This window comes from Buteo buteo, chromosome 16, assembly GCF_964188355.1.
Source record: "Buteo buteo chromosome 16, bButBut1.hap1.1, whole genome shotgun sequence".
Taxonomy (NCBI): Eukaryota; Metazoa; Chordata; class Aves; order Accipitriformes; family Accipitridae; genus Buteo; species Buteo buteo.
In genome coordinates, this window is record NC_134186.1 from 25,861,817 (window position 1) to 25,876,111 (window position 14,295).

The following is a 14,295-nucleotide window of genomic DNA, read 5'->3' on the forward strand; positions in this document are numbered from 1 at the left end:
CCAGCTAAGATACCCTCTCAGGAAAGCTGTTACAGAAGGGCTTTCAATGCTCAACGGGCTTGATGAAACACACACCAAAACATGACGACCATTGGAAGGCAGAGTAATTCAGAGATGCTTCAGGCTGACCACTGTGTAGATGCACAAAGACGGGGCAGCAGGATCTGCGTGCAGCAGCCCGCCCACAGCCCCAGCAAAGTGAATCTATAGTGCTCAGTTAGCCCTCAGCACCAGACCAACCCTGACCTACCAAGCACATGCATTTTCTATTCATATCCCTACACCAGAGGTATTTAAACACCTGCCAGTATCTAGCCTTTGCTGTTTGCTGAGAACACTAGTTTTAACGTTTCAACTCTTTATTGAGGTCTTCTTAAGACTTTAGCAGCCAGACCAGTATTAGGGGATACTCTAATCAGTAAGTGCACTGCATTACTTGATTGTGTTTTGCATGAAGTTTTTCCTCCACCATTGACTCCCAGGCAACGCTTCACATTAAATATTGCATTTCATCTCTGTACAAACAGCATAATTAGCAATGATATGAGGAAAAAAGCAAAAGCTTACAGAAGTACCTTTTACCAAATGGTTTCTCTGAAAACGTAGTGCCTCAAAAAGCTAAGGAGACACCCAAAGGCCAGACACCATTTCCATTTATACTAGGTTTCTTCAACCTAGACAATCACTTTTAAGACCTATGGCGACATCCGCTGGTATTTCAGGACAACTGGGGCCAAGAAAAGCTTTTCTATTTTTCACCCTTGTGACTGACAGCCACAGATTTTCACTGCTGGTGTTTCCCTGACCAGCACCAGCAGGAAGAGTCCTTGGAAGCCCCTCCATCAGCCTTGGGATGGCCAGCTGAGGTCCGGCTCATTCCAGACCAAACCTGCAGCTGGCAATTTCTGAGTGCACAGGTTGGAGGGGATAGAGTTTAACTAGTTTATTATTATTCAATCCACCTTAATCAAGAAAGTCTTACCTCTTCATTTCGCCAACGATTAAACATGTATGTATAGGCACCTGGGTAACCAACAAACTTCCCTTTGAAGAAGGCCACATAGAAGCAGGATGAATAGTAGTTGACAAACTGGAACAAAAACATTTTCATAGTGAGCCTGTTCTCATACTCCATATGCGTTCTGGGAATCTCTGTGAAACCAGAAAACAGTAATATATTTTCCTTTATTCCCTTTAAAAGGGATACAGATTCATAAATACTCATCATGCACAGTGCCCTTACACCCCAAAGGAAAGAAAAAAGAAAAAGACCTACAAACATTTCAGTAGATGGAGCTCCTGCTCTCAGACACCGTACCTTTAATTTACAATGCAATATTCTGAGTAGGCAGGCAAGTGAGATTCATTCATGAAACTCTTATAAACTTCAATTTTCCCTTCTTTATACTGTCCATTAGCACTTGTCCATCCCCAAAGCCTACACTATTTTAGGAGATCCAAGGCAATTCTCAAACAGTAACTAGCAGGGTCTCCTAGAGTACAAAAATTTCACTGTTGGCAATGCACATGATAAAGAATTTGTTTTTCTTTGTGGCAGAGAAGTATGTTACAGTACTGTTTTTTTCAATATGCTGTATGTGTGTAATATATTGAAGTCAGCAGAAACTGGATGGGCCCTGTGCCTCTGAAAGATGAGACTCATAATGGGGAGAAGAATAGGGAAGGATGCAGGCATGTCGGTGGTACTGAACATCACCAAGCCTTTGCTTGAGATTTTGCTACCTTCATAATCACATTCTCCATCACGTTTACATTTTTAAAGGTAGCAGGAAGCCCTAAGCGCATTATTGGTAAAACATCCTGTTAAACGGTAACAAATAACTAATTCGAGCTGGGAAAAAGGGGAAGAAAGTATACCACAAGCATTCAAGTCCCTCTGAATTGGTCAGGACTTGACAGACGTGTTGAACTCACCTGCCTTATGTTAAAGTTTTTTTACATATCCGAGTAAAATAACATTTGCAAGCTTGGCATAAATTTGCATGACAGAAGAACACAGGGTATTTATTGGGAACCTGACATCAGAGTGTACTATAGAGAAGGCAGTACACAGGTGATGTAGTCTGCCTAGGTCGCAGCTCATCAAAATATTTTTATTGTCATTGTTCAAATGTTTATGTCAGACACGCAACGTTCAGAGCACCAGAAGCAGGTTATTCCTGCATGGCGGAAAGCAAAATCTGGCCTAACCTTTTTAAGATATTCAAGAGTGAAGAGAGTTTGAAGAGACACTCCTGACAGCCGCAGCCAACATTTCACAGCCTGGACCCAGCCGTGTCTCTAAGCCTGGGCTAAGCGCAGCTGCCGCGGCTGCCAGAGGAGGGCGGCAGTCCCACAAAAGTAAAGTGATTTTCCTTCTGTAATTGATAACCACAGGTAGGGCTGACACTTAAGAAATTAATCCTCCACACTTGCAAGCAGCGAAATAACATTGCTGAGCCTTCATGCTTGTAATTCATGCCCTTCAAAAAAAGAAAGACTAAAAAAAAGACTATTTTCTGCTTGGTTTTGGTTTTGCTAGGGGCAATTTTACTTACTACTCGTTCTGTCTTTCTTTGGTCTAATTTGGCTGTGTGAGATAAGCAGTTCTCCGAGACAAGAGATGGCCCACGATAACTCAAAATAAACCCAACACAACATCCCATTAAGCTTCTGCAAGAAACACCTTTCAATTCTTGATTCCGCTCATAAGACCTCATTAAAAAAAGACCACCCAGCTGTTTTGGACAGCTATACAAACTACAAATACCTAATACTTTCAGCTCTCCCTCCCCAGCTGAATATTGTGCAATTATTTCTTTCTATAAAGCACCTGCAGGGACTTGTACACCTAAATGATTAAGGGCAAAGAAAAATACATAAGGAGGGCTCTAGGGAAGGATATTTCCAGCAAGCAAGCAACAGTCAAACATAAAAATCTGCTACAAAAGTAATAGATCTTTCTGGGCCTGCTTGCTAGCTCCTCCAGCTCTGGAGTGAGCCTACTGCAAGTAATGCTACCAATGGCTACAGCCACAATGACACATCTTGGGCCCAACTTCTCAACTTGCTCAATCTCTGCCTTCAATCTGTATTAACTCCAAATCTGTAAATCCAGAGCTAAGGGAAATAGTGCCAAGAGAAAACCCTGGAAAAAATACTGTCCTACCCCATGCCCCAGTGTCCTACCTTTTCCCCCAAAGTAAGAGACATGATTATTTAGTCCTTTTTCTTGTAAAGATGGCTGTGAAAGCTGTGATCTATTTTTAAAAATGTATCTTCAGGATTTCTAATTGAAATACTGCTAAATCAAGACAGTTTGGTCCTGTTCTGGTGAGTCTGCTATAACACATGATAATTTTTAATCATGTTCAGAACTATGGTTGTCTCTGTAGACTAGTTTTAATATAAGCAAACATTATACTAAGAGAAACCAGCTTATGATAACTATTCAAATGCAGGGAAAATGTTCAGTATGGTCATGGATACAACTGAGTCATTGCTGCAAGCTACAGACTAATGTCCTAGTGCTCCCACTGTGCCTGAGCTGAGAACAAGTACATAGAGCACCTCCAGCTGGGTTCTACCTTTAGCGATTCCTTCAAAGTTTTGTCTTCAGGTACACCGCTTACCCATATCAGTAATCCAGATGGCTATTTTCTCATATAAGAAATTCAGTATCATGATGATGACAAAATTCAGGCATGAGGCTGTGACTGAAGTTGCCAGCTGAGGGGTCAGTAATCCGCTGATGGGCTGTAAAGTTTGAGTGTTCTCCATCAGGCTGGCAAAGGCAGCATACACCGCAAGACGATACACGATCACAGCTATCATGCTAGCTATAATCAGAGACACCTAAGGAAAGGACAGAGATTTGAAATACGCTTACAGCTCAGTATAGCTATATGCATGCAACTTTTGAAATAAGATGTAGATCATCATGCTTTCTAGTTTTTAAAATTTTATTCTTTATGGGTATGAGTTCAGCAGCACTGAAATGCAAAATACACAGGCAAAATAATTTGTTACATTACATACATTAAACCCAAGAAAATTATTCTGTTAACGCACACAAAAAAGCAGACAATCTATACCGGTACTAAAAAAAAAAAAAAAAATAGCGCAGAAGAATACAGACTTATAGAAATGGAGATGGAAGGGTCAAGTTAGATTATATTGTCCGCTCTGAAATTCACTCTGCAGATATTTCTAAAGAGGAATAAGTAGATATTTAATTGTAATGAATAATATTTTTGGGGGGTTTTTTTGCCTTTACTACAAGTTTTCTCAGTATGGTCTGATAACAGCACATAAGCCAGAGAGAAAGTTATCCCTATGCTAAAATGTCCAATCAAATTAATAATTAATGATGGCTTTTCCAAGGGTTTGGTTTTTTTTTTTTTTTTTAAAATCTGAATTGAATTGCATTTTGCACGACAGCAGAAAAATCTGCAGGACAACAGTAAAAGCATATGTTAATGTCATGATTAAAACCAGTTTGTGTTAATGTCATGATCAGGGATGATCAGCAACTCTGATATACATTAAAATGATGATTCAAAAAGATGCTCACCCAGAACAACACTGTAGTTCCCGAGACGCAGAACCGCACAGCCTGGCTAGTTATAGGCAAATAAGGCTCCATCTCCTGAAACAGTCAAGCAAGCACAGCACAGTTCACAGATCCATAATCTTATTGTAACATCAAGCAGCACACAGAGCTCTCATCAGCTGTGTGAAAGTGCCCACATCCGAGGAAAACCTTTAGAACTCCCCTCTCTACAAGGGCCGATAGGACATGGGTTTTGAATGTGCTGGGGGCAAAAGGATCAGCACAGAAGTGGCCATAACAATGCTGTAAAGTAAAGACAGTACTTGGAAAGAATGGTTAAACCTTTGCAAAAATCAATCAATAGCTGAAGGAAAAAGAACACCTCCTTCATTAGATGAACAGGACACAACTATTACTCTAATGCTAGGTCAGCTGTCATACAGCTCTGAGTCCAAAACCGGACTGCATTTCTGGAAATTCTTCACACTGAGGTTTCTTAAAATGGTCATTTATTTGGATGGACCACATTTTTCCACACAGCCAGAGAGAGTTTTCCTCCACTCCTTCAATTTATTTTTAATTGAAGAAATGGCTACATTCATTAGTTGCCAATCTCTGCTGCAGCATCAGGCAGCTAGGTCTTACCCAAGTGAGTATCCCCATATAGCACATGAACAATTTTCCATGTTCGTGTAAAGTTCTCTTTTTTGCAACCAATTCTAATTCCTAAAATACCAGATTACATGTGTTAAGAAAGGATCATTTAAGAACTAATGGCAGTGGAAGAAGACTTAGTAAAAAATAATCTGAATTTGATAAATCTTTCGGATAGGGCATTGTAGTATGCTTATGCTCCTCTTGGACAAAGGGGCACCGATTACACGTGAGCGCAATATTAAGTATATTATCAATAAGCATATTGAACCAGGAAATGCTTGTTTTGACAACAGAAGGTATTGAACCTGTAAAACATTGTTGAAGGGAGTTTATTTTCTGTTGCACAAAAGCTCAGAACGTGCCGAACGCACTGGCATAACGTGGCGTAATTATGCTGAATACAATGGCCGCAACTGAGCTGCACGTTTCTCCCTGACACAGCCAAGCAGTAGCAGTTGTTTTACAAGCATTGCTTCCCGATGGTGATATTCTTCAATCGGCATGCTCATACGCATGTGATTTTGTTTGAAGCGTAATGTGCTGTTCTCTCAGGAGAGATATACTGCCTGTATCTGCCTAAGTATACTTACTAAACGCAATTATCAATACTGTAGTCTCAAGTCACAATAAGTTTTTTGAAGGCGGTAACAGTTAAAGGCTCTATTAACAGAACTATAGAAAACAGCTGAAGATAAGAGCATAGATACCAGGTGACTTTACATAGGCTCATAACATTTTATACTTATTTTGTATTAATAAATAATACATATATTCTATACTAAGAATAAATATTTCACATATTCTAGGCTATTCAACAAGTTTTCTACTTTAGAACAAAATGTAAGCAATAATATGCAATGACAGAGCCCAAGTTTGAATGGAATGCTTCATTATTTATGTAAATTAAGATTCTACTGTAATCAGCAAAACCAGATTTTAGCTATGATCTAGCTAGATGGCTGAGCATCATGAGCAAATGAGGTGTTAATTAAAGCCTCAAGATGGGCAATTTCTGTTTCAGTGCACCTAGAACTTTGAATCATGGCCAGGAATAATGAGGAAATAATTTTCTGAGCAAAGCAGAGCCAGCCTTGGGATGCAAAAACCTCAGTGACCTGTATCCATATTATCTTATCAGTCTGCGGAACTAACTTATTTGAAAGCACTGTCCTTTCACATGTTCAGTACTGCATGTTATCTAATGAAAGGAAATTACACTACAGCGCGGCTAACCTGTATGGTTTGCTATAACTGGGTATTGATAAGGATCGCTGCTAAACTCTGCTGCACAAAAGCTTCTGAAAATCCACCAAGGTAATAAATTGATGTGTTATAAAATGAAAGGATTGTACAGTCATTCAATTTTTACAGTAATTGTTAATGCATACTTAGAAAGCACAGACCAGTGCAGTACCTCACTCTGAGATAAGAAAAATATATTACTGTCCAATTTCTATTTCCTAAAGAAAGTCCAAACAAACCATGCTACCCAAGAGATCTGCATGAATTTAGAGAAAGAACAATCTTCTCCCTCAGGACAGTTATAAAAACGCACCTCACCCATGCCACCTTTGGCTGTCATCTGCTGCAGGTGATTCACCCCACCAGACTAAGGGTTTTGGTCCACACTGTACGTAACCACTGCTTCCGAGTCAGCCCACGACTTCCCTGTCCTCACACAATTACCCTCTGCTGCAGTCCGTTACTTTAGAACGCACAAGGGCCGCCTGTGTGAACTAGCTGAACTAGCTAATCAAAAATTTATTTACCTGAAACTGTTTTCCTGAGCATGCAGAAATCAATACCTCAGCAGAGCCACGCTCAAAATCATAGTGCGTAGTTATCAAAGATCTCTGTGTAACTTGTCCAGCGTACAAGTTACAGGTATAACAACAGCATTAATGCTGCACGTGCAGAAGGGGAAGGAGAGACAGAAAAACTGTCTCATGAGAAATAAATTAGTGTACGTATTTCCTAATAATTAAGGAGACAAGCCCTGAAAGAGAGGGCGACTGTTTATAAAACAATGATTCTTCCCATGTTCTGGCTAAGCTTCTATTTCTTTTCTGAGGCCTGTGTTATCTAAGTATACTTACAACTAGTGAAAATAAGTTATTTATATGCAATTCTAGGAAGAGGAAGGATGATTTAAAAATACATCAAATTGAGGTGGTGGATGTTGTATTGGAATGCAACAATCTGATCCCTAACTTGGTCAAATAACTCATACCTAAATTAAATTGAAATGAAGACAATTAACATTTAATAAGTATTTATATAGAGTGTTTAACAGAGTTAAATAGTGTGGTTAATTGTATCTCAATTAGATTTCAGACAACGGGCTTCAGCAACCTTCATCTCTCTAGCATTCCCCAAAGTAGTTGTGTATCAGAAGCGAAACCTCAACTTGTCCCACTTATGTATCTTTGTATCAAGACAACTGCTTCTTCATACCTTGTGTAGGGATGAGAAAGAGTGCTTTTAAAGGCATGAAGATTTCAGAGACGGCTACCTAGGAACATGAAGGACACTGCAAAGACGGTGTTAGCCAAGTGAAAGCTATCAACTTTGCCTTTGTATTCCTGATTTAACGTATCGGTTTCCAGTGGAAATTAAAATCAATAGAGGATAATTAATGAAAGTTATGCACACACTCCAGAGGCAACCCCCCATGTTCTCATTTATTGTGTCTCAAAGCCTAGATAACAAGAGACATCTGCAGGAAGAGAGCCATGGTCCAAGAGATGGGGCATGCCTGTCACGTGCTGACAGCCTTCAGTTCCTGTTACCTTCAGACTGGAAAGCTGGACGACAGCACCGCAACAGCTCTGCGCCAGGGTAAAGAGACCCCTGGATTTATTGACACTAACGCAGCCATGCTGCTTTCGGCAGTTAAACTGTTTATCTCTGGTAGTAGTCAAAAAGCCCAAACCTCGGCACTCGTCAACGGGATGCCTCCAGCGAGAAAACGATGTGTTACCAAATTCTGCTTTGATATTTGATGCAACCTACTGTGTTCAGTGAGGGTGTGGTCGGCATCACGTTCTACATATTTCAGCCAAACTCACTGCTGTCAAACACTGCTCTGTGGAGAAGTAACAGCTGAGGGCCTGTCCTGCTTCAATATAAATGCGGCATATCTTACACATGTCACACAAATCTTTACCTAGCCACAAGGTACAGACTTGTTCCTGAGACAGAGCTCACACATTATCAAACTTTCAACATACAACTGAATTTCCATGCATGTCAACCAGCACGCTCATTACCTGAGTTACAGGATTCTTCTTCTTTTGGGTGCATTTTGCCTCGTACTCAGGCCTCAGCTGGAGTTGTTGCTGTTCCTCTTCAAAATCAACCAAATCCCACTCATATTTCAGTCTAGCTTGCCGTCTCTTCCAAAACTCCAAGAAGAGTGTAACTGCAATTCGGAAGCGTTAAAATACAGTTAAGGGAGAAGTGAACAAGTTCATGAAGCGAGTTAAACTTATTTCTGCACTGGCTTCTCTTCTGCAGTCTACTATTTATCCTCACAGTGTGAACCATCTATTTTTACTGACTACCTATTGAAGTTCACAGCTAAGACCATAATAGGGATTAAGTAATTTATTAGCTAATTGAATTCCAGAAGTAGGGAAGATGTCAAGACAGGATATAGGTATTCCCATGGTTATGACAACTGTGTTCAATCACAGTTTAACTACTTTTCATATGCAAATAGCAACACAGAATTAACAAAGGAACATGATAATTCAACCAATTGCTTGTGTATAAACCTGTAACACATGAACAACTACTACAAATAAGCAGAACTGATTTCAAGTAGTACATTCAAAGATTTCTGTTGCTTTTTGACGATTATTTGATATCATGGTCATTTTTAAGATGGTGAATATCTGATGCTTTTCATATGATCAAGAGTGAGGCTGGCTTAATTAAGACACTAGAGGGAACTGACTTCACATATAAAATAAACAACTATAGAAATTATAATACTACGTAACATTTTAAAAGCCCACTATAAACTACTTCAAAATGTAAACCAAGAAAAGTTTAGTTAAACACCCATACAACATCACCTCACTCAAATTTTTTGGGGAAAATTCTCTATGAAAAATGTTAGTGGCTAGATCTTTTGATAACAAATACACAAATAGATTTTCTATTAGCACACAGAGAACTTTCTGTGTTAATGAAATGCTTATATTAGATTAATATACTGAACAAGTATCACTTGGTGTGAAACCATGCCTATAGAGAAAAATTCAGGAAATCCACCTATTTCTGCATCATCAAAACATACTACCATGTATGAACTTCACTGGAGTAGAAGCCAACCAATTCTCATCCTAAAAGTGGTGCTAATAAAGTAGTAGTGATGGACCACCATCCAGTGAAAGGACACAAAAGCACTCTACTCTCTCACTGATAACATGCAGGGCCTAGCAGAGAGGACTCTTACAAGGGCTGCATAAGGTTGGACCACTCTGTCTTAGGTTACTAAGGAAAGAAACAAATGTTAGCAGTTACGAGTACACAATGCTTATGATATCCTAGATATCTGCTGGGTTTTGTTTGGTTTTTTTAAGTTCAATTCCTCTAACTTTAAACTATTTTTACTTTTTCATCACTTTTGCATCTGAGGCAGGATATTAGAGTGAAGCCATTATTCCCCTTCTTTCCACTTCCAGTGTCCCTCAGCAGTTCGGCCAAGATCTCCTTATTGCTCGACATAAAACTTATCAAATGTACTCACCCCATATGCCCATGAAAATGGCAAAAAAAAGAGTTGCCACGTTGTCAAACAAATGGGAATACTGCAACAGAATATACAGGAACAGGTCAGCACCAAACCAGTTTTCAGTATGAACAAAAACGACAAGTGGCTGGAGAACCAGATACTCACCTCTGAGGACTGACAGGTCGTGTTCAGTCTCCAGTACTCACATTCGCGGTCACAAAGAGGGCACATGATGATCTCTCCTCCAATTGCAGGGTCACAGATTTCTTTGCTGAGGAGAAAAACATTGTACAGTATCTCTTTTCACAGCATCTGAGGAGCTGCTATATGAAATTTATTTTAAAAAAAAATAACGAAGAATTTCATTTGTTCAAAGCTCAACATCTGCATCTTCACAGAGAAGATGCCAAGTCTTGTCACATCCACTGGTGTTAACCTGTGGTTGGTCAGGGCAAGCCAAGAAATGTAGAAGCTGCTACAAGGAGAAGAACTAGCAATTCACTTGGTATGGGCTTTCTGATTCTATCAGTAATGAACCAGAAGTCTGTAAGGAGCTGTACTGCACACGCACTGCTTTCAGGCGAGATATAAACCATGTTATTTCTCATCGGGTCAGTAATGCATTCAAAAAACCTTTTCTAAAGGCAGAGGTATTAATTCAGCTTTGATATCTACAGTAAAACTTGCTACTTCAATTTAACTACTACAGTGGGCGAAGTTTACAATCCTATGATAGCCCATTAGTACCCAGAGAAATCAGAACACGTATAGCAGTATTCTCAGGTGAATTCTGAACCTAGTTAAAATGTAAGTCTCAAAATGACGTAATTCAATAGAAGGGATGATACTTTTAACCTATTCATCTTTTATGGTTAAAACTCAAAATTTTCTGGAAGCTTTCTTATAAAAACCAGTGAACAATGAAACGTCAACACCCTTTTCCTCCCCTCCCCCCCTCCTCATCCCTGAATACAATAGATCTTGGGACCCTTGAAGAAACAAATACAATGCTCATTTAAAAAGAAGCAAACTCCGGCTTCCGAGATACCGGATCCCTCTTTGATGGGAGAACACTGCTGATCTGTCCTGTACTCATGCTTTTGGTAGTTAGTACAAATGATGACCTACACAAAAAAGTCAATGGACTACTCTGCAAGACAGGTTAAAATAGGAAAGCTTAAGGCAACAATAAACACTTGAAACAAACAATTTTGAGAGAAGTCAGTGGTACTCTTAGGATTTTATGTATTGCAGGTACTCCAATATAAAAAGCTATTGCCAAATGGCAATAAAATATTGCTTTTCACCTACAAATTGAGTCTAATTAATAGTCACAAGTTCTGCATTAGCTGTCCACCACCATTTCAGTCAACAAAAGATAGCTGAAGAACAAATTTGCCTGCTCTAACAAGCTTTAAAAGCTTGTTACCTGTTTTTTTGCAAGAACAAAATTTTCACATTGCTTAGCTTTTCCTATTATAAACGCAGGAGATTTTCAACATTACACTCACCTGCTCATATTTTCATCCATTGTAAACAAGCCATAAAGAAAACAGATTAAGCCAACAACTGCTGCAAGGAATAACATCTCAGTGTAAAATCCTAGCCACGCAAAATAGATTCCAATCTTCTCACCATAGTACTTCCTAAATACAAAAAAATGCAATTAATAGGAATACAAAGCAAAGTTTAAAACTGCAATAGAGCAAACTGGCCAGAGTCAAAATGAAACACTTGGCAAAATTCTCATTTAACAGAAGAGTAAATGCATTGATGTACACTGGAAAAATGAGATTTGAAGCTAGCTGTGAGAAGAAGTTACGCAAGCTGAATGAACCAAATATATAGTCTCTCTTTGGTTTTCCTCCTAGTAGAAGCTCCAGCTTTAAAATCACTCTTTCTCCTTCCCACAGGATAATGTAAACAAAGATTTAATGTTTTGATTTTCCAAGGAGTTATATAAATGAAACTGGGCACAACAGTCTGGATCATGTGGTTAGAATAAATGAGTACTTCACAGAAATACAACTGGTTGTGTTTCAAATGGGGCAACTGTAACCTGCGAATAAAGTAATGTTTTTGTTACATCATATGAGCTAAATCAAAGATGTCTTGGGTAAGGTCAGTTTAAATTTGGGTTTAGTACTAAATTAAGAGTCAAGCTTCAAAACTGATTTTATAAGCGTTCTTTCAAGTCTGTGTTGAAATTTCAAAATTTCAAATCAACCTTTAAAAATTGTGGCAGATATTGATTATAAAATGCAAGGTATTCTTCCTATGTGTTCCTCTACAGGTGAATTATCTGTAATATACCTGACCCTGGGAGCACTGGCTAGATCGAAAGAGTCTTGATTTGAGATAAAGCATTTTTCCACTTACTAGTAAAAACCTGTGTCGTGTCTTCCAAGGACCTAGTGCCCAATTAAGTATCCGATTCTCATCGGATCTCAAAAGTAGTAAGAATTTCCCAGCAGGATCAAGGTACTAACGAGTACTGCTCATATTATGATGAAAACAGAGTAAATATAATAAAACACAGGCAGTATTTTACCTGATGAGGTCCAAAGGCTGCTCTTTGTAGAACCGCAAGAAACGGGCCCACTCCATGTACAGCGTGTATCTCTCATTGTCACAGTTTGGATCATTTGCCTTTTTCCAGTACTGGCACTGCGAGCAAATCAGAGTAAAGGCAAAACACCTCATCGACAGACTCAAATACTACATTGAAAGAAACAAACATTAATGATGATGCATCCCTTTTAAGATTGTGCCAATTAAACTAATTTGAAATTCAAACTTAGCACTCCACCACTTTAAGTTGAACTCTTTTTATATATGTAATGTTTCAAGATAACACACATTTTCAGAAAACATCTATCGATCTTAGACATTAAGTTAGCCTGTACTGTAACCACACCACATTACATTACATCAGGGTTGTGTTCGTACAACATACTCATTTGCACGGGTAGATTACTGCAGCGAATGGTTTGTTCCTTTACACTGGTGTAGCATATGCAACTGCAGAAGTTGAAGCTTCCCTGAAGTAGAAAACCACTATTTTACTCGACTTCATTAAAAATAATGCAAATTTAAATCCTTCTCTATACTTCAGTCTCATTGTAAATTGCAAAGCCAAAAGCATTTCGCCGAAAGATATAAACTAGGGGACATAAATTAAGTTGTTTCCTGCCTCCAGCCATAGCACTATAATGTACTCTGTGCTGTGGCTTCTAAAGTTGTAAGGCGAGGGCATGCAAAATGAAATTCTGACACTAACTAACTTCAGTGGTATTCGTCACTATCATGTATCTACCTGTCAAATACTAAGAAAATTTTGGAACTTCATCAGTTTCCTAGAAATGAAACAGCACAAAATAACCACAGTTTCTGACAGATCTTGTAATTTTATTTCGTGTTGTAGAACTCTGCCTTTAGAAATTTTTGGCTACGTCAAATATTCAGTTTGTGATCTTGGTTTTCTTTTTTTCTGAATGTCTCTCAAATACAGAGTAAAGCATGAAAATCGGTTTCTAAACAGAAATCAAGAAGTTTAAACAACCTAAAGTTTGCATTTTTAAAACATTTTAAAAGGTTAAATAGTTATTTTTTAGACAATAATTTGAGAGTCTGTCTCATGATTTTTGGATTTTTTTCATACAATCTCTTAGCATTTAAGGTTGGTTGTACTTGTATAGAAGAGATTCTTGTACAGCTGTTTTTTATTGCCTGTATTTTTGGTAGTCCCAACAGTAAAAAGTACTTCCCAGCCTAGACTAGTCTTCTACAGCCTAGACTCTGATCAGCTAAACTTTCCCCCTGAAAACCTAAAGAATGTCCATTCATCCTTTTCTTTTCATTTTCTAAGGGAGGAATAAATATTTGAAACATTTAAAAACATAAATCTATATAAAGTATTTAAAAATATCTTGTGGTAGAATTCACAGATATAAATAAGCAATTTAAGTTCACTAAAGCATTGTGACAAATCTGAAATAACTATTAAAAACAAGGAGAGAATTTAAGATTTAACCAATGAATTAAACACAACATTCAGAAGGAAAAAAACCCAAACAACCAAAACCTCATTTAAAAAAAAAAGACCATAAAACAGAGTAACCCATCTCTCTTGTTTTCTCCAAGGGACTTCAGGGCTAAATCCACATGTTGTACTAAAAATTGACCCTACAGCAAAACTAAACACCAGTATTTACCATTCTTACCACACTTCCAGTATTTGCAGTTGCTCACCAAAGCTCACTAGGAGATGGACAAGTGACCACCGCACACTGAACTGCGGGGCTCATGCAACTCATCTGACTTCAGTCCCAACACAGTATGATCC

The 14,295-nt window shown here is 38.5% G+C and overlaps 1 protein-coding gene across 7 annotated transcripts in view; it reads right to left on the minus strand.

The window, feature by feature from the left end:
• The window catches only part of ANO5 (anoctamin 5), a 60,922-nt gene that overhangs the window by 9,646 nt on the left and 36,981 nt on the right, over positions 1-14,295 (minus strand). For 6 of the 7 annotated variants that reach the window (XM_075048222.1, XM_075048221.1, XM_075048225.1 and 3 more), the window contains 8 exons: positions 12,502-12,668; positions 11,462-11,596; positions 10,116-10,221; positions 9,966-10,026; positions 8,479-8,630; positions 4,574-4,648; positions 3,633-3,855; positions 983-1,152 (listed from right to left, as the gene is read on the minus strand). In XM_075048222.1, coding sequence (XP_074904323.1) covers positions 983-1,152; positions 3,633-3,855; positions 4,574-4,648; positions 8,479-8,630; positions 9,966-10,026; positions 10,116-10,221; positions 11,462-11,596; positions 12,502-12,668 — 1,089 coding nt within the window. The remainder of the gene's footprint in view (positions 1-982; positions 1,153-3,632; positions 3,856-4,573; positions 4,649-8,478; positions 8,631-9,965; positions 10,027-10,115; positions 10,222-11,461; positions 11,597-12,501; positions 12,669-14,295) is intronic. The other variant, XM_075048224.1, reaches the window with a different exon arrangement.